At 43.5% G+C, this 27,917-nt stretch overlaps 2 protein-coding genes across 2 annotated transcripts in view; both read left to right on the top strand.

Moving 5' to 3' along the window:
- LOC125899674 (ATP-binding cassette sub-family C member 12-like) overlaps window positions 1-11,590 on the top strand; it is a 32,676-nt gene extending 21,086 nt beyond the window's left edge. The window contains exons 20-30 of the mRNA XM_049594136.1: window positions 328-510; window positions 1,104-1,330; window positions 2,092-2,229; window positions 2,437-2,626; window positions 3,116-3,205; window positions 3,880-4,069; window positions 4,349-4,508; window positions 5,851-5,929; window positions 6,126-6,239; window positions 8,829-8,993; window positions 10,584-11,590. Of these exons, the coding sequence (XP_049450093.1) occupies window positions 328-510; window positions 1,104-1,330; window positions 2,092-2,229; window positions 2,437-2,626; window positions 3,116-3,205; window positions 3,880-4,069; window positions 4,349-4,508; window positions 5,851-5,929; window positions 6,126-6,239; window positions 8,829-8,993; window positions 10,584-10,676 (1,629 nt within the window). The 3' untranslated portion in view covers window positions 10,677-11,590. The remainder of the gene's footprint in view (window positions 1-327; window positions 511-1,103; window positions 1,331-2,091; window positions 2,230-2,436; window positions 2,627-3,115; window positions 3,206-3,879; window positions 4,070-4,348; window positions 4,509-5,850; window positions 5,930-6,125; window positions 6,240-8,828; window positions 8,994-10,583) is intronic.
- A 13,869-nt stretch (window positions 11,591-25,459) lies between these two features.
- LOC125900066 (transient receptor potential cation channel subfamily M member 1-like) overlaps window positions 25,460-27,917 on the top strand; it is a 55,039-nt gene continuing 52,581 nt past the window's right edge. Inside the window, exon 1 of the mRNA XM_049594833.1 lies at window positions 25,460-25,543. Coding sequence (XP_049450790.1) covers window positions 25,460-25,543 — 84 coding nt within the window. The remainder of the gene's footprint in view (window positions 25,544-27,917) is intronic.

The raw sequence follows: 27,917 nt of genomic DNA, 5'->3' as shown, positions 1-27,917 counted from the left end.
GGGGCGGGGTCTCTGCAGATAGACACACCTCCATCGCCTGTGGGTGGGGCCACAATGATGACTGGGAGGAGTCACAGCTGTATGAGAACCTGCAGAGGAGATCTTTAATGTGACAGACGATCAAAGACAGGAAGTCTCACTTTGAGACATCTGATCATTTATAAACCAAACTATCAGCTGATTCACTGACAGAAAAAATAACTGTTAGTTTTTAATGTGAGGACTGACTGAAGGTGTGAACGCATATAAACACTGTTCAGCAGCAGCAGCAGATGTTGATCACAGCTGGACTAAGGTTGTTCTTGTTGTTGTCATGTTGTTCCTCAGAGCTCCAATGTGACGTCATCACAGCAAGGAGACGTGACTCTGAACCCAGAGCTCCACTACTACCAGGAGATGTTTGGGGGGATGATCCTCATCCTGCTTGCCATCTGCGTCATCAAATGCGTTGCCTACGACAAAGTATCGTTCCATGCCTCCACCACGCTGCATAACAACCTGCTGGAGAAGGTCAGACAACTCAACATGTTGTGTTGTCAAGGTGTGACAACGATGTTCAGATGAAGGGTTTACCCTACACCAGAGTGTAGCAGAGACAACAAAATACTGTAGAAATAACAGAGTACAGCAGAGACAACAGAATACTCTAGAAATAACAGAATACAGAGGAGACAACAGAGTACATCGAAGACAACAGAGTACATCAAAGTAAAGCAGAGAGACAGAAAAGCAAGCAGGCAGACACAGCAGAAGGACAAATGATCAGAGAGAGTTGCAGATATCACTGGATAGATTTGAAGATGACAGTTTTTATTTCGTGGTGTTGGTGAACATGGTCTGACATGTTGGTCCATGACAGTGTTGAGATGTGGTGACTGTGACGGCTGCAGAGTTTCATTCATGTCATTTTCACACTGACCTGATGACTCAGTGAGTCCTGGTGTGTTCCTCCTCTCTGAATCTGTCCCCTGATAGTGCTTCCTGTACTCTGTGATGTTTTATATGATGTGAGTCATGTAAAGTGTCACATGAATCCTCCTGTTATTGCTCTGACAGCTGTCACTGATGAGCGGTCTCAGCTGATTAGTCACTGTCTCCCACAGGTCATGGCCAATGCAATGAGCTTCTTTGACACAACTCCGTCAGGTCGCATCCTGAACTGTTTCTCCAGGTACCAGGTGGAGGTGGACACGTTGGTGCCTCATAACCTCAACATCCTGCTCATGTTCTCTCTGATGGGGCTCTGCATCTGCATCATCAATGCACTCATCTTCCCCGTCATGCTGCTGCCTGTGTTGATCGCCATCCTGTTCTTCATTTTCATCCTCAAGTGAGTCGGCGCTTTTCATCTGAGACAAACATGAACATGACCTTTAATTACTGAGGTGATGTCGCTGACCTGAAAACAGTCACGAAGGAAAACAAGTGCACGTCATGATCCTGACCTCATGTGAGTAAAAGAGGAAACACAAACAGACAGGGCTGAGTCATCTGCATAAAGATGGAGGTTATACATGAAGCATTAATTACTGTAAAATAAACCATGTAATGATGAATACTGAATCTCAAACTGTGAACACATGAACTGTTACACAAGCTGAAGCAGAGTCATCACATTTAACTTATGATCAGTTCAGTTCATATTAAATCACAGACTTTAACATTAAACCGACCTCGAGGCTCCGCCCTCTGGATGATAGCTCATTATTCTATTTAGTCTCTGCTCTGAAGTCACAGAGATCTTGACACGAGCTCAGTGACCATAGTGTTGGTTATAATCTGTGGTTTTGCTCGGCTGACATGAAGTCACACTGATTTGAGGTTTCAGTCTGTTTAGTAAAACTGTAACTTAGTTCGTCAGTAATGACGTTTGATTGGTTAAATCAGACATGTTTGGTTCATCAAAGAAATCACATATAATAAAAAGTATTTTTGTAGGAATCATGATGCAGCAGCCACTGAAATGTCTCTGAACTCAGATGGAAACATTGACAATGTCTCACAGTGTCAATATTCAATAATATTTGTTGATTAGTTGTGTCACTTCTTCTTCTGTGGTGAATGACTGTAACAACAGTCTGTTTCCTGCAGGATGTTCCTGAGAAACGTCTGTGTTTTAAAGAAGATGGAGAACATGAGTCGCTCTCCGTGCATCTCTCTGTGCACCTCCGTGGTTAAAGGCCTCAGCACCATTCACGCCTACAACAAGACGCACGACTACATCCAGCTGTAAGAGCGTCCTTCATCACTCCTCCTCTTCATCTCTCAGATAAAGCCTCTATTGTTCTGTTTTCAGATGCAGCACATGTTGTTGATAATTGGTTGTGAACGTGTTGATCTCAGCAGTTTAACAGAGCTGAGCTCTGATTGGCTGTTACAGAGTCAGACAGAGGTGACGTCTGTGTCCTGACTCATCTCATCCTGTTTTTGTTTCAGGTTTAAAAAACTGTCGGACATCAACGCGAATCACTTCTTGCTGTTTAACTACTCGATGCGTTGGCTGTGTTACCTGGTGGACTCTCTGTGTGTCGTCATGACGCTCATCGTCTCTCTGCTCGTCGTCCTGACCTCCAACAACTTCTGCAGCGCCCCCATGAAAGCCCTCGCTCTGTGTTACATCATACAGGTGAGACTGTCACCTGACACACACACACACACACACACACACACACACACTGACACACAAACACTGTAACAAACACACTCAAGTACATCATTAAAAATACCAATCAAAACAACTGAAGAAAATAAGATCATCAGTGCCAAAGATAATTTAAACTGAGTTCTGTTGGCCCACATTAAAAACACATTATTATCATTGTTATTACTATTATTATTATTATTATTATTATTATTAGATGATGATGATTTTATTATAAGATTCAGAGAGAGGATGATCCATAATGACAGACAGTGGCAGGTTTAACTGAGGACAGGAAGAGTTTCATACTGATGATGGATCAGTTCAGACAGCCTGAGGTCTGCACATGTCAAAATAAATATAACCCTCAGCTGATATCAGTGAACACATCATTTATCTGATTCAGCTGATGAGTCTAACATCGATATAAAGTGTGTATTTGATTGATAATAATCTGAACCTTTGTGTTTCCAGCTGACGGTGAACTCTCAGTACTTGATCCAGGCCATGATCGAGGTTCAGGCCAGATTCATCTCAGTGGAGCGACTGCTGGAGTACATCACGGTCAGTTTGCACCTCTGGTGGTGATGAACCTCCAGACAATCATCAGCTGAACCTGCTGCTCCTCTCAGCTCTACAGACATTTATACTTTCAGCTCATTGTGTATCTGTCCAACTACAACTTCACTGTCCTCATAGTGACTGTCCTCGACCTGCTCAGGTAGTGAAGTGAATGTCTGAGGCTTCAGGCTTCAACTTCTATCAGAATATCAATAAAATATATAAATGCACATCTAAACATGTTTTGTGTAAATATAGGCAATGCTGATGAAACTCTACATGACTGCTTCACCAGATTATAAAGGTTATGATTACAACTAACAATGACAACAGATAGCAGTAACAACAGATTCTCCATCAACATAGATTTTGAAAAATTCCCAAATACTCACAAAGACTCCTCCAGAAACCTCCAGACTCCTTCAGACTCCTTCAGACTGCTTCAGACTCCTCCAGACTCCTCCAGACTCCTTCAGACTCCTTCAAACTGCTTCAGACTCCTCCAGAAACCTCCAGACTCCTCCAGACTCCTTCAGACTCGTCCAGACTCCTTCAGACTCCTCCAGAAACCTCCAGACTCCTCCAGACTCCTTCAGACTCCCAGCCTACCTTCCAGACTGAGATGAACCCTGCTGCCTGCTGGTCTGCTCTCTGATAACTGTTGTTTTTTTGTTCAGGGCTCTGAATCTGAGGAGTCGCAGCAGCTGCAGGTGGATCAGGTCTCGGAAGACTGGCCTCAACACGGAGCCATCACCTTTGTGGACTATAAGATGAGGTACAGACCGAACTCACCGGTTGTCCTCAACGGGCTGCAGCTCCACATCAGAGCCGGGGAGAAGATCGGCATCGTGGGAAGAACCGGCTCAGGTAGGAACCGTTAGTGCAGCTGTGTCACTCGAGAACATTTATAATAAATGTACAGGTGATGTGTTTCTGCTGGTTTCTCCTGTGGTTCAGAAACTCTTGAAGTCCTCCTCACAATGTTTCACCTCAGCAGATCTCTGCAGGGCTCAGACGCTCTGTGAATAAGTTTTATCTTAACCAGAACCTTGTCTTAACTCAGAGGGGACCTGGACCTGGATCAGGAGTTGAGAGATGATGGATGTGTGGTTCATGTTGTAATGACACGTGTCTCTGTGTGTCCAGGGAAGTCGTCTCTGGCGGTGGCTCTGTTCCGGCTGGTCGAACCAGCTGCAGGAAGCATCTTGATAGACGGTGTGGACATCACGTCCATCAGTCTGTCTGATCTGCGCACCAAACTGTCCATCATCCCCCAGGACCCTGTGCTGTTCACTGGGACTGTCAGGTAACCATCGCTTCCTGTCATCCTCCACTTCCTGTCACCCTCGGCTTCCTGTCACCTTCCGCTTCCTGTCACCCTCCTCTTTCTGTCACCCTCCGCTTCCTGTCACCCTCTGCTTCCTGTCACCCTCCACTTCCTGTCACCCTCCGCTTCCTGTCACCCTCCGCTTCCTGTCACCTTCTGCTTCCTGTCACCCTCCGCTTCTTGTCACCTTCCGCTTCTTGTCACCTTCTGCTTCCTGTCACCCTCCGCTTCCTGTCACCCTCTGCTTCCTGTCACCCTCTGCTTCCTGTCACCCTTCGCTTCCTGTCACCCTCTGCTTCTTGTCACCTTCCGCTTCCTGTCACCCTCTGCTTCCTGTCACCCTCCGCTTCCTGTCACCTTCCGCTTCCTGTCACCCTCTGCTTCCTGTCACCCTCCGCTTCCTGTCACTCTCCGCTTCCTGTCACCCTCTGCTTCCTGTCACCCTCTGCTTCCTGTCACCTTCCGCTTCCTGTCACCTTCCGCTTCCTGTCACCCTTTGCTTCCTGTCACCCTCCGCTTCCTGTCACCCTCCGCTTCCTGTCACCCTCTGCTTCCTTTCACCCTCCGCTTCCTGTCACCCTCCGCTTCCTGTCACCTTCCGCTTCCTGTCACCCTCTGCTTCCTGTCACCTTCCGCTTCCTGTCACCCTCCGCTTCCTGTCACCCTCCGCTTCCTGTAACCCTCTGCTTCCTGTCACCCTCTGCTTCCTGTCACCCTCCGATTCCTGTCACCCTCTGCTTCCTGTCACCCTCTGCTTCCTGTCACCCTCCGCTTCCTGTCACCCTCTGCTTCCTGTCACTCTCTGCTTCCTGTCACCCTCTGCTTCCTATCACTCTCCGCTTCCTGTCACCCTCCGCTTCCTGTCACCCTCTGCTTCGTCACCCTCCGCTTCCTGTCACTCTCTGTTTCCTGTCACCCTCCACTTCCTGTCACCCTCTGCTTCGTCACCCTCCGCTTCCTGTCACCCTCCGCTTCCTGTCACCCTCTGCTTCGTCACCCTCTGCTTCCTGTCACCCTCCGCTTCCTGTCACCCTCTGCTTCCTATCACCCTCCGCTTCCTGTCACCCTCTGCTTCCTGTCACCCTCTGCTTCGTCACCCTCCGCTTCCTGTCACCCTCCGCTTCGTCACCCTCCGCTTCCTGTCACCCTCCGCTTCGTCACCCTACCCATTTGTCTCTACTGAGACAGAGGAGGAGATTCTTGACACGACTCAGAGATGTTTAATAATCAGATCCTCCTGAAGAGTGTCCATCATCATCATCATCATCATTGTCATCATCCTCACAGACAGGTGTGTATGTGTGTGTGTGTGTGTGTGCAGATACAACCTGGATCCTTTCAACAGATACACTGATGAAGAGATCTGGACAGCGTTGGACAAGACCTTCATGAAGGACACAGTACGTTACATCATCATCATCATCATCATCATCACTTATTAACATTATTATTGTTGTTGTTGTTTATTGTCAGTCAAAGTTTCTCCTCAGGACATGTTTGACTCTGATCAGGTCCAGCTGTGGTGACTGGACATTAGCGGTGTGGTATTTGTCTCTGATTGGTTGAACAATTTCTTCTTCTGTGGTGTTTGCTCAGATCTCCAGTCTGGACAGGAAGCTGCAGGCCGAGCTGACGGACAACGGAGGGAAGTTCTCTGTAGGACAGAGACAGCTGCTGTGTCTGAGCAGAGCACTGCTACGCAACTCCAAGGTCTGTCTGTGTGTCTGTGTGTCTGTGTGTCTGTGTGTGTCTGTGTGTGTCTGTGTGTCTCTCTGTGTGTCTGTCTGTGTGTCTGTGTGTCTGTCTGTGTGTCTGTGTCTGTCTGTCTGTGTGTCTGTGTCTGTCTGTGTGTCTGTCTGTGTCTGTGTGACTGTGTGTGTGTGTGTGTCTGTGTGTCTGTCTGTGTGTCTGTGTGTGTCTGTGTATCTGTCTGTGTCTGTGTGTCTGTAAGTGTGTGTGTCTGTGTCTGTGTGTCTGTCTGTGTGTCTGTCTGTGTGTCTGTGTGTGTGTCTGTGTGTCTGTGTGTGTGTCTGTGTGTCTGTGTGTGTGTCTGTGTGTCTGTGTGTGTGTCTGTGTGTCTGTCTGTGTCTGTGTGTCTGTCTGTATGTCTGTCTGTCTGTGTGTCTGTGTCTGTGTGTCTGTCTGTGTGTCTGTGTCTGTGTGTCTGTGTCTGTGTGTCTGTCTGTGTGTCTGTCTGTCTGTGTGTCTGTCTGTGTGTCTGTCTGTGTGTCTGTGTCTGTCTGTGTGTCTGTCTGTGTGTGTCTTTCTGTGTGTGTCTGTCTGTCTGTGTGTCTGTGTCTGTCTGTCTGTGTCTGTCTGTCTGTGTGTCTGTCTGTGTGTCTGTCTGTCTGTGTGTCTCTCTGTGTCTGTGTGTCTGTCTGTCTGTGTGTCTGTCTGTGTGTCTGTCTGTGTCTGTGTGTCTGTCTGTCTGTGTCTGTGTCTGTGTGTGTCTGTGTGTCTGTGTGTGTCTGTGTGTCTCTCTGTGTGTCTGTCTGTGTGTCTGTGTGTCTGTCTGTGTCTGTGTGTCTGTCTGTCTGTGTGTCTGTCTGTGTGTCTGTGTCTGTGTGTGTGTGTCTGTCTGTGTGTCTGTCTGTGTCTGTGTGTCTGTGTGTGTGTGTGTGTGTCTGTGTCTGTGTATCTGTCTGTGTCTGTGTGTCTGTAAGTGTGTGTGTCTGTGTCTGTGTGTCTGTCTGTGTGTCTGTCTGTGTGTGTGTCTGTGTGTCTGTCTGTCTGTGTGTCTGTCTGTGTGTCTGTGTGTCTCTCTGTGTGTCTGTGTGTGTGTCTGTGTGTCTGTGTGTCTGTCTGTGTGTCTGTGTGTCTGTCTGTGTGTCTGTCTGTGTCTGTGTGTCTGTCTGTGTGTCTGTCTGTCTGTGTGTCTGTGTGTCTGTCTGTGTGTCTGTGTGTCTGTCTGTGTGTCTGTGTGTCTGTCTGTGTGTCTGTCTGTCTGTGTGTCTGTCTGTGTGTCTGTGTGTCTGTCTGTGTGTCTGTGTGTCTGTCTGTCTGTGTGTCTGTGTCTGTCTGTCTGTGTGTCTGTCTGTGTGTCTGTGTCTGTGTGTGTGTGTCTGTCTGTGTGTCTGTGTCTGTGTGTGTGTGTCTGTCTGTCTGTGTGTCTGTCTGTCTGTGTGTCTGTGTCTGTGTCTGTGTGTCTGTCTGTCTGTGTGTCTGTCTGTGTGTCTGTGTCTGTGTGTGTGTGTCTGTCTGTGTGTCTGTCTGTGTCTGTGTGTCTGTGTGTCTGTGTGTGTGTCTGTGTCTGTGTATCTGTCTGTGTCTGTGTGTCTGTAAGTGTGTGTGTCTGTGTCTGTGTGTGTGTCTGTGTGTGTGTCTGTCTGTGTGTCTGTCTGTGTGTCTGTCTGTGTGTCTCTCTGTGTGTCTGTGTGTGTGTCTGTGTGTGTGTCTGTGTGTCTGTGTGTCTGTCTGTGTGTCTGTCTGTGTCTGTGTGTCTGTCTGTGTGTCTGTCTGTCTGTGTGTCTGTGTGTCTGTCTGTGTGTCTGTGTGTCTGTGTGTCTGTCTGTCTGTGTGTCTGTCTGTCTGTGTGTCTGTCTGTGTGTCTGTCTGTGTGTCTGTGTCTGTGTGTCTGTCTGTCTGTGTCTGTCTGTGTGTCTGTCTGTCTGTGTCTGTGTGTCTGTCTGTGTGTCTGTCTGTGTGTCTGTGTCTGTGTGTCTGTCTGTCTGTGTCTGTGTGTCTGTCTGTGTGTCTGTGTCTGTGTGTCTGTCTGTGTGTCTGTGTGTCTGTCTGTCTGTGTCTGTGTGTCTGTCTGTGTGTGTCTGTGTGTCTGTCTGTGTGTCTGTGTGTGTGTCTGTGTGTCTCTCTGTCTGTGTGTCTGTCTGTCTGTGTGTCTGTCTGTGTGTCTCTCTGTCTGTCTGTCTGTCTGTGTGTCTGTGTCTGTCTGTCTGTGTGTCTGTCTGTGTGTCTGTGTCTGTCTGTCTGTGTGTCTGTCTGTCTGTGTGTCTGTCTGTGTGTCTGCAGGAAACAGTCTGTGTCCCAGAGAGAAGCTCTGTGTGTGTCTCTTTCTCAGAGTGTGCAGTGGGCAGTTCTTTTCAGATTAAAAACACTTTGTCCGGGGTGTTGGTGGCTTAGTGGTAGAGCAGGCGCCACATGTACAAGGCTGTTGCTGCAGCGGCCCAGGTTCGAGTCCAGCCTGTGGCCCTTTGCTGCATGTCATCCCCTCTCTCTCCCCCTTTCACACTTGGCTGTCCTGTCCAATAAAGGCAAAAATGCCCAAAAACATATCTTAAAACAAAACAAAATAAAAATAAAAAAAAACCACTTTGTCCGTCTGTCTCTCTGTCTGTCCCTCAGATTGTCCTGTTGGACGAGGCCACAGCGTCCATCGATGCAGAGACAGATGCTCTGCTGCAGATCACCATCAGGGAGGGATTTAAGTCCTGCACCGTCCTCACCATCGCTCACCGCATCAACACTGTGATGCAGGCCGACCGCATCCTCGTCCTCAACCAGGGAGAGGTAAGACTGCAGACTGTCGTTCAGCTCATTTGTAACACAGGTGTAATACGGGTGTAACACAGGTGTTATACAGGTGTAATACGGGTTTAATACAGGTGTTACAAACACAGGTGTAATACAGGTGTCACACAGATGTAATACAGGTGTAATACAGGTATAACACAGGTGTAATACAGGTGTCACACAGGTGCGACACAGGTGTCACACAGGTGTCACACAGGTGTAACACAGGTGTAATACAGGTGTCACACAGGTGTAATACAGGTGTAACACAGATGTAATACAGGTATAACACAGGTGTAATACAGGTGTCCCACAGGTGCGATACAGGTGTAACACAGGTGCCACACAGGTGTCACACAGGTGCGATACAGGTGTAACACAGGTGTCACACAGGTGTCACACAGGTGTAATACAGCTGTCACACAGGTGTAATACAGGTGTCACAAATGCAGATGTAATAAGTGTCACACAGGTGTAATACAGGTGTTACAAACACAGATGTAATACAGGTGTCACAGACGTGTAACACAGGTGTAACACAGGTGTTATACAGGTGTTACAAACACAGATGTAATACAGGTGTCACACAGGTGTAATACAGGTGTAACACAGGTGTAATACAGGTGTAACGCAGGTGTCACACAGGTGTAATACAGGTGTAACACAGGCGTCACACAGGTGTAATACAGGTGTAACACAGGTGTTATACAGGTGTAACACAGGTGCTATACAGGTGTAACACAGGTGTAAAACAGGTGTTACAAACACAGGTGTAATACAGGTGTCACACAGGTGTAATACAGGTGTAACACAGATGTAATACAGGTATAACACAGGTGTAATACAGGTGTCACACAGGTGCGATACAGGTGTAACACAGGTGCCACACAGGTGTCACACAGGTGTAATACAGGTGTCACACAGATGTAATACAGGTATAACATAGGTGTAATACAGGTGTCCCACAGGTGCGATACAGGTGTAACACAGGTGTCACACAGGTGTCACACAGGTGTAATACAGGTGTCACACAGGTGTAATACAGGTGTCACAAATGCAGATGTAATAAGTGTCACACAGGTGTAATACAGGTGTCACAGAGGTGTAACACAGGTGTAACACAGGTGTTATACAGGTGTTACAAACACAGATGTAATACAGGTGTCACACAGGTGTAATACAGGTGTAACACAGGTGTAATACAGGTGTAACGCAGGTGTCACACAGGTGTAATACAGGTGTAATACAGGCGTCACACAGGTGTAATACATGTGTAACACAGGTGTTATACAGGTGTAACACAGGTGTAAAACAGGTGTTACAAACACAGGTGTAATACAGGTGTCACACAGGTGTTATACAGGTGTCACACAGATGTAATACAGGTGTCACACAGGTGTTATACAGGTGTCACACAGGTGTAATACAGGTGTAACACAGGTGTTACACAGGTGTAATACAGGTGTCATACAGGTGTCACACAGGTGTTATACAGGTGTCACACAGCTGGTTCAGGTGCTACACTGTTGTAACCTGGGTGTTTCACAGGTGTTTCACAGGTGTTTTTGTCTCTCTGTCGTCCCTCAGGCTGTAGAGTTCGATCACCCAGATGTGTTGAAACACAGACCACACTCACTGTTCTCGTCCCTGCTGGCTGCCTCCAACACTGTGGTGTCATGATATCCTCAAACACAGCGCAGTGACCTCGGAGTACTCTGACCAATAAGAGCAGTCTGATGAGTGACTGTAGTTCAGTTTGTTTCAACATGAATGTTTTTTATTGTTTTATTGTTACGTTGATGATATAATAACTGAGTGTGTCTGATGTGATGAAGAGTTTTTATCTGTTTCTGTATTAAACTGATTTATTTTTAACCTGTGATGAGTTCATGGTCGTTTGTGAGGATCACGGTCTGACTCCAGGTCTGATCCGTCAGTGGACACCTGGTCAGACCTGATCCAGGTGTTTGTCTCTGTAAAGACTGAAAAACAACAGAATCACCTGTCAGAGTCCAACAGAGGGACATTACACCTGACCGCTGTCCTCCTGTCACCTGGTTCACTCTGATAACAATAACAACCATGTGATCAGACTGTAGAGATAATGGGCGGAGCCACTGTGATGTCACACGTTAGTTTGTTGACTCCTGTTTAGAAGCCTGGAGTTCAGTCGTCACCATCTTGTTTTTTTGGAGCCAGTGGTGACCATATTTGGACCAGAGGTGGAGCTGTGAAGGAGTGAGGGGTGGATCTATTATCAGGCAGCTTGTCACTCAAAGAGGCCCCGCCACCTTAATGATGTGTAGCCTTAATAAATCATGAACAGGTGAGTTCTATAAAAATGTTGAAATGATCTCCAGAGACCAGACAGGCTGTAAACATGTTGGTTTCTACATGTGAACATGGAGCTCTGTGGGGACGCACTCTAGTGGTCATCAGAGGAACTGCAGGTTTTGGATGTTTTGGCCTCAGAGGCTGCTGATCAAAAAAAAGTACTGGACTCTCCTCGGCAGAGTCCAGGAGGTGAAGTGGTCTGAACAGACGACCTGCTGGACCTCAGGTCAGGTTCCTTCAGGCGGAGCTTCAGGTTTAGATGTTCGTCTGAAAGACAGTAAAATCTGATGTTTTATTAAAGTTCGTTGTTTCTCTGGATGAACTGCTGGATGTGTCTCTGGTGTCCTCCGGTGTCCTCAGATGTCCTGTAATCCGTCTGTCCACACTGACTCTAGAATAACATCAGTACTTCACTGTATCGTTCATCAGAACTGACAGTATTACTGCCTTAGATAATAAAACGTCTTGGTTTTCTATTTTCTATTTCTATTTTGGTACTTTCTATTTATATGAATAATTTAGGTATGGATGTAGATCCAACAAAAGCTCATCTTTATGCAGATGACACAATATTGTACACCTCTGCAACATCATTGCAAGAGGCAATGAATTACTTACAGTCTGTCTTTAATCAGGTGCAAAAATCCCTTATAGGTTTAAAGTTGGTATTAAATGCTAATAAAACAAAATCCATGGTTCAGGTTCTCCTGATTATGAGATAGTAACACAAAATGGTACTCCAATAGAGAGTGTAACCTCCATTAGAGAGGGTAACCTCCATTATAGAGGGTAACCTCCAATAGAGAGGGTAACTTCCATTAGAGAGGATAACCTCCAATAGAGAGGGTAACCTCCATTAGAGAGGATAACCTCCAATAGAGAGGGTAACCTCCATTAGAGAGGGTAACCTCCATTATAGAGGATAACCTCCAATAGAGAATGTAACCTCCATTAGAGAGGGTAACCTCCATTAGAGAGGGTAACCTCCAATAGAGAGGGTAACTTCCATTAGAGAGGATAACCTCCAATAGAGAGGGTAACCTCCATTAGAGAGGGTAACCTCCATTAGAGAGGGTAACCTCCATTATAGAGGATAACCTCCAATAGAGAATGTAACCTCCATTATAGAGGGTAACCTCCAATAGAGAGGGTAACTTCCATTAGAGAGGATAACCTCCAATAGAGAGGGTAACCTCCATTAGAGAGGGTAACCTCCATTATAGAGGATAACCTCCAATAGAGAATGTAACCTCCATTAGAGAGGGTAACCTCCATTAGAGAGGGTAACTTCCATTAGAGAGGGTAACCTCCAATAGAGAATGTAACCTCCAATAGAGAGGGTAACTTCCATTAGAGAGGGTAACCTCCAATAGAGAGGGTAACCTCCAATAGAGAGGGTAACTTCCATTAGAGAGGGTAACCTCCATTATAGAGGATAACCTCCAATAGAGAGGGTAACTTCCATTAGACAGGGTAACCTCCAATAGAGAGGGTAACCTCCAATAGAGAGGGTAACTTCCATTAGAGAGGGTAACCTCCATTATAGAGGATAATCTCCAATAGAGAGGGTAACCTCCAATAGAGAGGGTAACTTCCATTAGAGAGGGTAACCTCCATTATAGAGGATAACCTCCAATAGAGAGGGTAACCTCCATTAGAGAGGGTAACCTCCATTATAGAGGATAACCTCCAATAGAGAGCACTGTAAAAAAACAATGTAAAAAAACGGTAAATGACTGGCAGCTACGGCTGCCAAACAAAAACCGTCAAATAAAAGTAAAATATTGTAATTCAAATAAAGTTCAAAAACATTAAATTTACAGAAATTGTCATTAAAAGTTCTGCAGGAAAATACCGTTATTTTACAGATTTTTACTAAATTATTACAATCAAACACCTTCAATAAAGTGATAATTCTCAAGTTTTTGCAGAAAAATACCATCATTTTACAGATCTTTACTTAACTGTTATAGTTAAACACCTTCAATAAAGTGATAATTCTAAAATTTCTGCAGAAAAATACTGTTATTTTACAGATTTTTTACTAAATTATTATAATCAAACACCTTCAATAAAGTGGTAATTCTCAAGTTTTTGCAGAAAAATACAGTTATTTTACAGATTTTTACTAAATTATTATAATGAAACACTTTCAATAAAGTGATAATTCTAAAATTTCTGCAGAAAAATACCGTTATTTTACAGATTTTTACTAAATTATTATAATCAGACACCTTCAATAAAGTGATAATTTTAATTTTTCTGCAGAAAAATACTGTTATTTTACAGAATTTTGCAAAATTATTACAATCAAACAGCTTCAATAAAGTGACAATTCTAAAATTTCTGAAGAAAAATACTGTAATTTTACAGATTTTTACTAAATTATTATAATCAAACACCTTCAATAAACCCCAAAACACCTTTAAAATGCAGTCAAAATGACTGGCAGCAACGGCTGCCAAACAAAAACTGTAAAATGAAAGTAAAATATCCTAAAAATGCTTACATTTACAGACATTTTCATTAAAGGTTCTGCAGAAAATTCCATAATTTGACAGATTTTTCCTAAATTATTACAATCAAATGCCTTCAATAAAGTGCCAACACATGCTTAAGATTGTAAAATAACAAAGTAAGAAGTCTGAATACACTACATAAAACAGATTAAAATTATCTGTAACTTGCAGTGTTTGTTTAGATGTAAAATAATGTAAAAAAAAAACCAAAAAACTGTAGAAGTACAAACTCCAATATTCAATTATTCAGTTTTTTGTAGAATTACAGAATTTTTTGTCGAATTTAATATTTTAACTACTGTACTGATTAATAGCAGACTTTTTTCCAATCCTCATAAAACATAATCTTTAAGATTATTGTGAAATATCCTCAACCGAAAATATACTTAAGAAATAAAAAGTAGATACATCTAAAGATTTTCAGTTTCAATTAAAGTGGGGAAGGGAAACATAATTACAAATAAAGTACAAACCACAACTGATTCTAAAACTGTTTATTTAAAGTATTCAGATGTAAATTTACAATATCAACCAGTTATTTACAAACAGTTCTTCAGAGCCCCCCAGGAGGTACTGAAAACTAAAAATTATATTTCTCCATGTCTCTATTTTGTCTGTTAGCATTACTATCATGATGAGTTCATAATTTCACCTTTGAAACAGGTGGAGAGTCATTGACAGGGTGGTGGTCTGCTGTTTTTAGCTTGTTTTTTCCTGTTCAATTTTCTATTATTTTCTACAATATTCTCCTGACTCCTGGGGGTTCTGTAAACTGTAGTTTTGGTAATATTTGTGGACAAGCATATTTTAATTTAGAATCCTACCTATACAGTGCATTAAGTAAAAACAAAACATAACACAAAAGGTCAATGAATCCGTACCAGAAGTGACAGTGCAACATGGCAGATAACGAGGAATCCTCCTCCAAATTGGCAGCAATCAGTTGGATCTTTTGTGCATCTGCAAGGAAAAAGGGGGAAAAAGGACACAATAAGATTCGCTGAGAAGTCCTTCCTGTAAAAAGTAGGATTTCAGGTTTTTTTTACCATTTCTTTTAACATGCTTAAAGAAATATTTCACTTTACATGAAAATACAGTCAGTATCTACTCACTTTCATGCTCTTTCATGCTGTTAAAAGTTTCTAGTCCAAAAAACACTCCTGGAGTTTCACTGTTGTAGCATTTTCCCAAACAATTGCATTAAACAGTGACTACATTTCAAACGTGAAAAACATTTTTAAAATGCCTCCAGGTCTGGTCTGGTGTAATCCAAATCTCCCAAAGCCCCAACATGCAGAGTTGACTTATTTACACCATGTTTTCAGGCCAGAATTCTCAGGTTCTTAGCTCTGAGTCATGTTCAAGCTCACCTACAGTTCACACTAGGGCTGTCAAAATTGCTCAAAAATGACGTTCGAATATTCCTTCTAAAAATAACTCATAGGTTCGAACCATTCAAAAAAAAATTTTTCGCATTATGTCCACAAGAGGGCAAACTAATACAAGGAAACATACTTGTATATGTATTAATACAAGGAACCGTAACTACTTGTAGGTATTTTTATTTCAACATAAACGTTTTTGAAAACATTTACATACCTACACATTAAAACACATAAAACAATTATCTATAACATTAAGAGAGGGTAACTTCCATTAGAGAGCGTAACTTCCATTAGAGAGGATAACCTCCATTAGAGAGGGTAACCTCTAATAGAGAGGGTAACTTCCATTAGAGAGCGTAACTTCCATTAGAGAGGATAACCTCCATTATAGAGGATAACCTCCATTAGAGAGGGTAACCTCCATTAGAGAGGGTAACTTCCATTATAGAGGGTAACTTCCATTATAGAGGGTAACCTCCAATAGAGAGGGTAACTTCCATTAGAGAGGGTAACTTCCATTAGAGAGGGTAACCTCCAATAGAGAGGGTAACCTCCATTAGAGAGGGTAACTTCCATTAGAGAGGATAATTTCCATTATAGAGGATAACCTCCAATAGAGAGGGTAACCTCCATTAGAGAGGGTAACTTCCATTATAGAGGATAACCTCCATTATAGAGGATAACTTCCATTATAGAGGATAACCTCCAATAGAGAGGGTAACTTCCATTATAGAGGGTAACCTCCATTAGAGAGGATAACCTCCAATAGAGAGGGTAACCTCCAAAAGAGAGGGTAACCTCCATTAGAGAGGGTAACTCCCATTAGAGAGGGTAACCTCCAATAGAGAGGGTAACCTCCATTAGAGAGGGTAACTTCCATTACAGAGGATAACCTCCATTAGAGAGGGTAACCTCCATTAGAGAGGGTAACTTCCATTAGAGAGGGTAACTTCCATTAGAGAGGATAACTTCCATTAGAGAGGGTAACTTCCATTAGAGAGGGTAACCTCCATTAGAGAGGGTAACTTCCATTAGAGAGGATAACCTCCAATAGAGAGGGTAACTTCCATTAGAGAGGATAACTTCCATTAGAGAGGGTAACCTCCATTAGAGAGGGTAACTTCCATTAGAGAGGATAACTTCCATTAGAGAGGGTAACCTCCATTAGAGAGGATAACTTCCAATAGAGAGGGTAACCTCCATTAGAGAGGGTAACTTCCATTAGAGAGGGTAACTTCCATTAGAGAGGGTAACTTCCAATAGAGAGGGTAACCTCCATTAGAGAGGGTAACTTCCATTATAGAGGATAACCTCCAATAGAGAGGGTAACCTCCAATACAGAGGGTAACTTCCATTATAGAGTGTAACCTCCAATAGAGAGGGTAACCTCCAATAGAGAGGGTAACTTCCATTATAGAGGATAACCTTCAATAGAGAGGGTAACTTCCATTATAGAGTGTAACTTCCATTAGAGAGGGTAACCTCCAATAGAGAGGGTAACTTCCATTATAGAGTGTAACCTCCATTATAGAGGGTAACTTCCATTAGAGAGGGTAACCTCCATTAGAGAGGGTAACCTCCAATAGAGAGGATAACCTCCAATAGAGAGGGTAACTTCCATTATAGAGGGTAACCTCCAATAGAGAGGATAACCTCCAATAGAGAGGGTAACTTCCATTATAGAGTGTAACCTCCAATAGAGAGGGTAACTTCCATTATAGAGGGTAACCTCCAATAGAGAGGATAACCTCCAATAGAGGTAACCTCCAAAGAGAGGGTAACCTCCATTAGAGAGGGTAACTCCATTAGAGAGGGTAACCTCCAATAGAGAGGGTAACCTCCATTAGAGGATAACCTCCAATAGAGAGGGTAACTTCCATTAGAGAGGGTAACCTCCATTAGAGAGGGTAACTTCCATTAGAGAGGGTAACCTCCATGAGAGAGGGTAACTTCCATTAGAGAGGGTAACCTCCAATAGAGAGGGTAACTTCCATTAGAGAGGGTAACTTCCATTATAGAGGATAACCTCCAATAGAGAGGATAACCTCCAATAGAGAGGGTAACTTCCATTAGAGAGCGTAACTTCCATTATAGAGGATAACCTCCAATAGAGAGGGTAACTTCCATTAGAGAGGATAACCTCCAATAGAGAGGGTAACCTCCATTAGAGAGGATAACCTCCATTAGAGAGGGTAACCTCCAATAGAGAGGGTAACCTCCATTAGAGAGAGTAACCTCCAATAGAGAGGGTAACTTCCATTAGAGAGGGTAACCTCCATTATAGAGGGTAACTTCCATTAGAGAGGGTAACCTCCATGAGAGAGGGTAACTTCCATTAGAGAGGATAACCTCCAATAGAGAGGGTAACTTCCATTAGAGAGGATAACCTCCATTAGAGAGGGTAACTTCCATTAGAGAGGATAACCTCCATTAGAGAGGGTAACTTCCATTAGAGAGGGTAACCTCCAATAGAGAGGGTAACTTCCATTAGAGAGGGTAACTTCCATTATAGAGGATAACCTCCAATAGAGAGGATAACCTCCAATAGAGAGGGTAACTTCCATTAGAGAGGATAACCTCCAATAGAGAGGGTAACTTCCATTAGAGAGGATAACCTCCAATAGAGAGGGTAACTTCCATTAGAGAGGATAACCTCCATTAGAGAGGGTAACCTCCAATAGAGAGGGTAACCTCCATTAGAGAGGATAACCTCCAATAGAGAGGGTAACTTCCATTAGAGAGGATAACCTCCATTAGAGAGGGTAACTTCCATTAGAGAGGGTAACCTCCAATAGAGAGGGTAACCTCCATTAGAGAGGATAACCTCCAATAGAGAGGGTAACTTCCATTAGAGAGGATAACCTCCATTAGAGAGGGTAACCTCCAATAGAGAGGGTAACTTCCATTAGAGAGCGTAACTTCCATTAGAGAGGATAACCTCCATTAGAGAGGGTAACCTCCAATAGAGAGGGTAACTTCCATTAGAGAGCGTAACTTCCATTAGAGAGGATAACCTCCATTATAGAGGATAACCTCCATTAGAGAGGGTAACCTCCATTAGAGAGGGTAACTTCCATTATAGAGGGTAACTTCCATTATAGAGGGTAACCTCCAATAGAGAGGGTAACTTCCATTAGAGAGGGTAACTTCCATTAGAGAGGGTAACCTCCAATAGAGAGGGTAACCTCCATTAGAGAGGGTAACTTCCATTAGAGAGGATAATTTCCATTATAGAGGATAACCTCCAATAGAGAGGGTAACCTCCATTAGAGAGGGTAACTTCCATTATAGAGGATAACCTCCATTATAGAGGATAACTTCCATTATAGAGGATAACCTCCAATAGAGAGGGTAACTTCCATTATAGAGGGTAACCTCCAATAGAGAGGATAACCTCCAATAGAGAGGGTAACCTCCAAAAGAGAGGGTAACCTCCATTAGAGAGGGTAACTCCCATTAGAGAGGGTAACCTCCAATAGAGAGGGTAACCTCCATTAGAGAGGGTAACCTCCAATAGAGAGGGTAACCTCCATTAGAGAGGGTAACCTCCAATAGAGAGGGTAACCTCCATTAGAGAGGGTAACTTCCATTACAGAGGATAACCTCCATTAGAGAGGGTAACCTCCATTAGAGAGGGTAACTTCCATTAGAGAGGGTAACTTCCATTAGAGAGGGTAACCTCCATTAGAGAGGGTAACTTCCGTTAGAGAGGATAACCTCCAATAGAGAGGGTAACTTCCATTAGAGAGGATAACTTCCATTAGAGAGGGTAACCTCCATTAGAGAGGGTAACTTCCATTAGAGAGGATAACTTCCATTAGAGAGGGTAACCTCCATTAGAGAGGGTAACTTCCATTAGAGAGGGTAACTTCCATTAGAGAGGATAACTTCCAATAGAGAGGGTAACCTCCATTAGAGAGGGTAACTTCCATTATAGAGGATAACCTCCAATAGAGAGGGTAACCTCCAATACAGAGGGTAACTTCCATTATAGAGTGTAACCTCCATTAGAGAGGGTAACCTCCAATAGAGAGGGTAACTTCCATTATAGAGGATAACCTCCAATAGAGAGGGTAACTTCCATTATAGAGTGTAACCTCCATTAGAGAGGGTAACCTCCAATAGAGAGGGTAACCTCCATTAGAGAGGGTAACTTTCATTATAGAGTGTAACCTCCATTATAGAGGGTAACTTCCATTAGAGAGGGTAACCTCCATTAGAGAGGGTAACCTCCAATAGAGAGGATAACCTCCATTAGAGAGGGTAACTTCCATTATAGAGGGTAACCTCCAATAGAGAGGATAACCTCCAATAGAGAGGGTAACTTCCATTATAGAGTGTAACCTCCAATAGAGAGGGTAACTTCCATTATAGAGGGTAACCTCCAATAGAGAGGATAACCTCCAATAGAGAGGGTAACCTCCAAAAGAGAGGGTAACCTCCATTAGAGAGGGTAACTCCCATTAGAGAGGGTAACCTCCAATAGAGAGGGTAACCTCCATTAGAGAGAGTAACCTCCAATAGAGAGGGTAACTTCCATTAGAGAGGGTAACCTCCATTAGAGAGGGTAACTTCCATTAGAGAGGGTAACCTCCATGAGAGAGGGTAACTTCCATTAGAGAGGGTAACCTCCAATAGAGAGGGTAACTTCCATTAGAGAGGGTAACTTCCATTATAGAGGATAACCTCCAATAGAGAGGATAACCTCCAATAGAGAGGGTAACTTCCATTAGAGAGCGTAACTTCCATTATAGAGGATAACCTCCAATAGAGAGGGTAACTTCCATTAGAGAGGATAACCTCCAATAGAGAGGGTAACTTCCATTAGAGAGGATAACCTCCATTAGAGAGGGTAACCTCCAATAGAGAGGGTAACCTCCATTAGAGAGGATAACCTCCAATAGAGAGGGTAACCTCCAATAGAGAGGGTAACCTCCATTAGAGAGGATAACCTCCAATAGAGAGGGTAACTTCCATTAGAGAGGATAACCTCCATTAGAGAGGGTAACTTCCATTAGAGAGGATAACCTCCATTAGAGAGGATAACCTCCATTAGAGAGGGTAACCTCCATTAGAGAGGATAACCTCCAATAGAGAGGGTAACTTCCATTAGAGAGGATAACCTCCATTAGAGAGGATAACCTCCATTAGAGAGGGTAACCTCCAATAGAGAGGGTAACCTCCATTAGAGAGGATAACCTCCAATAGAGAGGGTAACTTCCATTAGAGAGGATAACCTCCATTAGAGAGGGTAACTTCCATTAGAGAGGATAACCTCCAATAGAGAGGGTAACCTCCATTAGAGAGGGTAACTTCCATTAGAGAGCGTAACTTCCATTAGAGAGGATAACCTCCATTATAGAGGATAACCTCCATTAGAGAGGGTAACCTCCATTAGAGAGGGTAACTTCCATTATAGAGGGTAACCTCCAATAGAGAGGGTAACTTCCATTAGAGGGGTAACTTCCATTATAGAGGATAACCTCCATTAGAGAGGGTAACCTCCATTAGAGAGGGTAACTTCCATTATAGAGGGTAACCTCCAATAGAGAGGGTAACTTCCATTAGAGAGGGTAACTTCCATTATAGAGGATAACCTCCAATAGAGAGGGTAACCTCCATTAGAGAGGGTAACTTCCATTATAGAGGGTAACCTCCATTATAGAGGATAACTTCCATTATAGAGGATAACCTCCAATAGAGAGGGTAACCTCCATTAGAGAGGGTAACTTCCATTATAGAGGATAACCTCCAATAGAGAGGGTAACCTCCATTAGAGAGGGTAACTTCCATTATAGAGGATAACCTCCATTAGAGAGGGTAACCTCCAATAGAGAGGGTAACCTCCATTAGAGAGGGTAACTTCCATTACAGAGGATAACCTCCATTAGAGAGGGTAACTTCCATTACAGAGGATAACTTCCATTAGAGAGGGTAACCTCCATTAGAGAGGGTAACTTCCGTTAGAGAGGATAACCTCCAATAGAGAGGGTAACTTCCATTAGAGAGGATAACTTCCATTAGAGAGGGTAACCTCCATTAGAGAGGGTAACTTCCATTAGAGAGGATAACTTCCATTAGAGAGGGTAACCTCCATTAGAGAGGGTAACTTCCATTAGAGAGGATAACTTCCATTAGAGAGGGTAACTTCCATTATAGAGGATAACCTCCAATAGAGAGGGTAACCTCCATTAGAGAGGATAACCTCCATTAGAGAGGGTAACTTCCATTATAGAGGATAACCTCCAATAGAGAGGGTAACCTCCATTAGAGAGGATAACCTCCATTAGAGAGGATAACCTCCATTAGAGAGGGTAACTTCCATTATAGAGGATAACCTCCAATAGAGAGGGTAACCTCCATTAGAGAGGGTAACCTCCATTAGAGAGGGTAACTTCCATTATAGAGGATAACCTCCATTAGAGAGGGTAACTTCCATTATAGAGGATCACCTCCATTAGAGAGGGTAACCTCCATTAGAGAGGGTAACTTCCATTAGAGAGGATAACTTCCAATAGAGAGGGTAACCTCCATTATAGAGGGTAACTTACTTACTTTTCATTTGGGGTCCATATTGAGAGCCTTTAAAAAAAAACTCAGGCCTAAGTTAAGTTTTTACTTAGATTAAAGACATGCTTTCCATACTCAGCAAGGCAAAGATTGGTGCAGAGCACATTCTTATCAGTGTTAGATTATGGTGACCTAATGTAGATGCATTCTTCTTCCTCTTTATCAAAAAAAGGAAGCAACGTCATACGCACGTGACGACAGGAGGGTACGGCGGTGCGTGAATGGATTTACCCCTCCCACTTGTGGTAATTGTACTGATATTTCTTATCCCGTGCAAATTGGCCATTAATAATACTGACGTCCTGTGGTAAAGTGACATTACCCCATGTGCCCATGTAAAACTAATCCCGTCCGAATAGTGCTTAAGAGTCACATGAGGCGCAGAAGGCGTCTTTTGACTGGTTTAATGTGAACATTCTCCGAGTCTGAAGCGGAAGGTGAACAGAGACAGCTGATGGTTCCTGTTCTCTCGGCCTGAGGCTGCAGGTTCGTTGAGTTCAGACTCTGTTGATCTGGTCTCATGGTTGGTCTCAGATTCAGTCGATCCTGGATTCAGATCAAATGAACTGCTGTCAGAGACAAACTGAACCAGCAGCTTTTCACTGTCTGAAGACGATGAAGGACACTGACCTCTGCTAGAACTTTACTGTGGACATTACGTAATCATATCAGCAGCAACGTGTTGTCTCACATCTCACACTGCAGTTTTGCACTGACTGGAAGTGACAACAGCTTTTTTGACAGCCTCTGCTTCTTTATAAACTACGATCTGCAAACAGGTGGTGGAGTGTCATCACCAACATCTGTCCACTGCCTCTTCCCACAAATTATCTACTTACTTCAATGAACCGGTGTTGTATCATATCATGGTTGTTGTCATTCAAAATGAGCGTATTTTCTTGGCCTTTACGTCGCAGTGTGTGCTGACGATGACGTGCCCTCCTCCTCCTCCTCCTCCTCATACTGGCTGTAATCATCCTGGAATGATGTCACATCAAATAGCCCCGAGGAACCTTCCTGATAAACAAACCATCTGAAGCTCTGATTGTCTGTCAGACACATGTCAGATCCTGAAAAGTAACTTTACCAACACAGCAAAGAGACTCCATCACAGGTGTCGTTTGTTGTTGTTGTTGTTGTTGTCAAACCTTCATCTGAAAGGTTTCCTGACGGCTTCTGTTCAACAACAGTTTTGGTTCTCAGTCCAAAGAACATGTAGAAGTTCATGTGTTCACTGTCACCAGCTCAAAGACACCGTGTCAGAAGTTAACGGTGACCGTTGAGGGAGAGAAGTGTCCGTCAGTCCACAGTTTGTTGGACAGTTTGAGTGCGTTAGCAGTAAACTGTATTTTCCTGACTGTGAACACACTCACCACGAAGTGTTCAGTCTGAGATCTGACACACACTGACTTGGGTCCTTCTTATGTTCTCTAATGATCTGCAGACTGTTTGATGTTGAAGACACATTAGTGTCTCTAAATGAACACGTCAGACTGTCTCAGAGGACTGAGGACAGTGTGGACAGAAGACAAGCTGTGACACTCTTTCAGAGGAGAGAACAGTGAGTTACACATGAATAAACCCAGAGAAGACACATCCACTTCCTGTCAGATAAAATATGTCCTGTCATGTAAACGTACTGAGATGAATGAATGGGTGAATGAATGAATGAAAATAGACCTAATGACAGAGAAGGTGCAGCAGGATGGAGGAGAGACTCCACCCACCAATCACAACAGGTGTCATCAGAAGATTAACAGGAAACACGGAAATCAAACAGGATGTGACAGAGGACAGAGGTCAGGTGGTTCCTGCAGCAGACAGATGGACGGACGACATCAGAGGGAAGCTGCTGAGATGTCTTTAATGTTCACACTGGGACTGTGACACCTGAGCCAAGATGGAGGACGGCGTTCACTCAGGTTATCAGCTGACTGACGGTGAGCAGCTGCTTTTACTTTTAAAAGACTCAGAGACAGGAAGTCCTGCTGTGCCTGTTTCCTGCTGTTTGATTTTAAATCTCACCGTCATCAGACTGTAGAGAAACATAACGAGCTCGCACTGCTTCGTCACGTCTGACGTCTTCATCTCTTCGTCTTCACATTAACATGATGTCCTCCTGATGTCTCTCCAACTGACTGTCTTTAAACATGATGCAGTTGGATCTCCGTCAGCAGCTGTGTGTCTGTCCTGACTTGATCATATTTTATTGTCTATGTGAGATGAAACATTAACCCTTCATCTGCTGATCAGAGCAATAATCCTTCAGTTTGTATGATCTGAGTAACAAGCTTTAACTCTCAGATTATCTCTGTAATCCTGCAGCTGCATTAATGATCCTCACTCACACATTCAATCACATTTATTTCACATTAAATTCACATAAAATCAAACACACGCTGACCTCACATCAGTCACTTCAGTCATATGACTGAGAAGGATTCGTTCAACTCAACTTCATTATCATTAAACTGGTGCAACAAAAAAAAACACTGAAGTTTTATATTCGTTTGACATTGTTAATGTTTTTGTTTTAACTGTGAGGCGTCTCCTCTCTGATATCTTTGTCTCCTCTCTCAAAGTTTTGGTAACATTTCATTGTCAGATTTTCAGTCCAGTCTGACAATGAATTTTTTTTTTTCTGACTGGAATATAAAAGCAATCATTTGGTTTTTCATGTGGACATAATTGGGTTTTTTTTTTTTTTGTTTTTTTTTTACATGTTTTTATTTCCATACTGAAATCTCTTGATCAGGCCGAAGTTAGGATCAGTTTTTGTGTGTTTACTCAGAGTAACATTTTATATGTTTTTGAGACATCAAAGACCATGATTTGGGTTTTCTTACATTTGACCTCCAGGTCCAGTTTCAGTAGTTTAGTTCTGAGGTATTCAGGTTCTGTTGGAGACGTCTCTGGTCGGGCACGGAACAGAATCAGGACGTCTGCGTGAAGCAGGCATTTAATCTGTGAGTCTCAGAGTGAGATGTCTTTGTCTCCTGTCTCTGATATCTACGTCTCGTCTGTCTCTTAACTTTGTTTCTTCTCGAGAGTCTTCAGTTCGTCTGATACTTTCGTCTTGTCTCTTTGAAGCATGAATCTTGTCTCTGTGATATTTTCATCTGTGCTGAGATAAACTCAGCGATGTTCCTGCGACCTCTCACTGTGACATCACATCAGACCTTTTATTATAATCATGACATTTTATTTCAATGAATCATAAAAAAATAAATCTCTGTCTCTGAGCTGCGTGTTGTCCTAAAGTAGATTTACCTCCAATCACCATTTATTAAATCTCCATCCATTAAAGAGCACCACCCACCCTCCACCCGTCCTCAGCCGCGTCCACTAATCCTGATTACAGAGGGGCAGAGAGGACAGGGTCTCTGCCTGAACACATCACTACTGACAGCTGGACCACAGGGACGAGACAAGAGCAGAGACAGGAGGACATACAGGAGGACAGACAGGAGCAGAGACAGGAGGACGTACAGGAGGACAGACAGGAGCAGAGACAGGAGGACATACAGGAGGACAGACAGGAGCAGAGACAGGCGGACGTACAGGAGGACAGACAGGAGGACATACAGCAGGACAGACAGGAGCAGAGACAGGAGGACAGAGCAATGAATGTGGAGGACAGCTGAACTCTATCAACATGGACAGCAGAGGGAGGAGAGGAACTAACGGATCGTTCAAACGTTCGTCCATCAAACGCAGCGCGTCGTCTGGATCACAGAAGGTAAGACCTCTTCAAACTCACACAACTTTAAGTTCACACACAGGGTGTCCACAGATCACAGGGTGTCCACAGATCAAAGAGTGTCCACAGTGTCCATCTCGTGTGTCTCAGTCAGGTGAAAACTGTTTTTTACAGCCTGATTGTTGAACCATGTCAGGAGGAGGTCTGAGACTCGGTCCAGATGTTAAACAAAGCAAATGTTTCCTTCTCTTTAAGACACATCCAGCAGTCTGTGGACTCATGAAGGAGTCTGAAACCTCATCTGAATTTTATCTGATAGGTGGACACATGGCCTAAACTCTGAAATCATGTGAAAATAAATGTTGAATATTTCCACCTGATGGATAACAGAGACGTTAAACAAGACAAAGTGACTTTGAGAAACTGCCTCTTCATGAAACATCAGTCATTAAATCGGAAGATCAGCCTGAAGTAAATCAACCAGCCAACTCATCGCAAGTCATTCACTCTGTGAAGACCTGAGGACACTCAATGTATCACACACCTCAGAATATACAGAACACACAAACACAACATCATCTGTAAAGCTGCAGTTATCTGATCTGAGCCTCCAGGAAGTTCCCACCCATCAGGTCCTACCTCCTTCAACCAGGTCTCACTCTGAAGTCGTTGAATACTGGCCTTCAGCTCAAGACTTCTGGCGTCAGGCACAAAGAAAAAAGATGTACTTTCACATCAGCATGATACACAGCTGGTCACTGTTATTGTGGAACGGCACTCAGTGGTGTTGGGGGGAAACGCCGCAGGTCAACAACAAATGTCAAGGTGGCAGAGTTTAGACACACACACCACAACCACTGACTTTCACCCAGGAGGCCGGGGTTCACTTCCTGTAAGACTGTAAAGCCAAACCTGGTTCTTTTTTCCTAAACCCAACCGTGTGTGTGTTGGCAAAACATAACCACAGGTGTGTGTGTGTCGGCTAAACGTAACCACGTGTGTGTGTGTGTTGGCTAAACGTAACCATATGTGTGTGTTGGCTAAACGTAACCGTGTGTGTGTGTGTGTGTGTGTGTGTGTGTGTGTGTGTGTGTGTTGGCTAAACGTAACCACGTGTGTGTGTGTGTTGGCTAAACGTAACCACGTGTGTGTGTTGGCTAAATGTAACCATGTGCCACCATCAGTTGGTGGTGTTTTACTGACGTAGTGCTTTTATTTTGAAAGAGACTGTATGCAAATTGTACATTTCCTGTGAAAACAGAAGTGTATTTTGAAAACAGACAATGTATGTAACAGGCTGAAGTTGACACGGCGTCCCAGAACGTCAACACGTACTTGATTCCCTCGTTGATTGGCTTGTTGTGGTAAGAGAACTGAGACTGGTTAGATGAGCCAACCAGAGGCCAAGCTGTTTCTCACCTGTGTGAAATCTTCTGCATTAAAACTAAACACGCCAGGTTCGATTTGAATTATCCGGCTGCCATGTTCCATTTCCATCCAATGAATAAATAAATAAATAAAAATAAGAAGGGCTAACGCTAACTACACAGTACACAAACTCATCAGAACCCAGATCTGCTGCTAACGTTAGCTGTTGTTGCTAACCCCGTTCAGTGACCAACAGGTAATGTTAGCATACCAGCTACAGTACAGTATGTTAATGTCTTCATCATATTCGAGCTGAAGCAGAAACCAAACTGATGAGATGCTCCCTCTGAAGATGAACAACTTCATTGGTCAATAATTATATTTCCTCTTTGACGTCAGGGTCGGTCACGTGAAGGTTCTGTTGGGCAGTGAGTGTTTGAAACAACCCTCTGAATCAGGTTTAAAAGTTTCAATGTGAATTTTTCAGATGAAATTTGATGAGCTGAACTTTGACACTGTGACTTAAAAAGGACCTGATGGATTAATGATCAGAATGTTAATTTAAACTGTACTGATCATTAAAAACAAACTCTTAGTTTTGGCCTCGTCCTCTCTGATTGGCTGGAGCTGCAGGTCCACTTCCTCTCCCTGATATAACGAGTCATTATGCAAACGAGTTGTTGGTCTGAACAACATTAATCTCATTTAAAACACTGATAATCCTGCTGCTGCTGCTCACACTCTGTTCACTGCTCACTGTAATCGGTTCACAACACACACACACACACACACACACACACTTCAGTGTGTGTGTGAGCAGCTTTGTAATAAACCTCATTTACATCCAGCACCACAATGAAAAACAGATAAGTTCCACCTTCAAAATGTGCTCAGAGGGGTTCCTAATATTCTGACCACCTCATGCTTGTAAACAGGAAGGACAAAATCATAGAAACACTGTTTCTTAGTGATCTGAGGCCCACTGCACAAAACACCTCCATCCATCACAGACAGGTAGTTACCCATGATGCACCTCCATCCATCT

The sequence above is a fragment of the Epinephelus fuscoguttatus genome, linkage group LG2 (genome assembly GCF_011397635.1).
Source record: "Epinephelus fuscoguttatus linkage group LG2, E.fuscoguttatus.final_Chr_v1".
In the NCBI taxonomy this organism is placed as follows: Eukaryota; Metazoa; Chordata; class Actinopteri; order Perciformes; family Serranidae; genus Epinephelus; species Epinephelus fuscoguttatus.
Note: the sequence above shows the minus strand (reverse complement) of the source record. Positions and strands in the feature narration are given on the sequence as shown.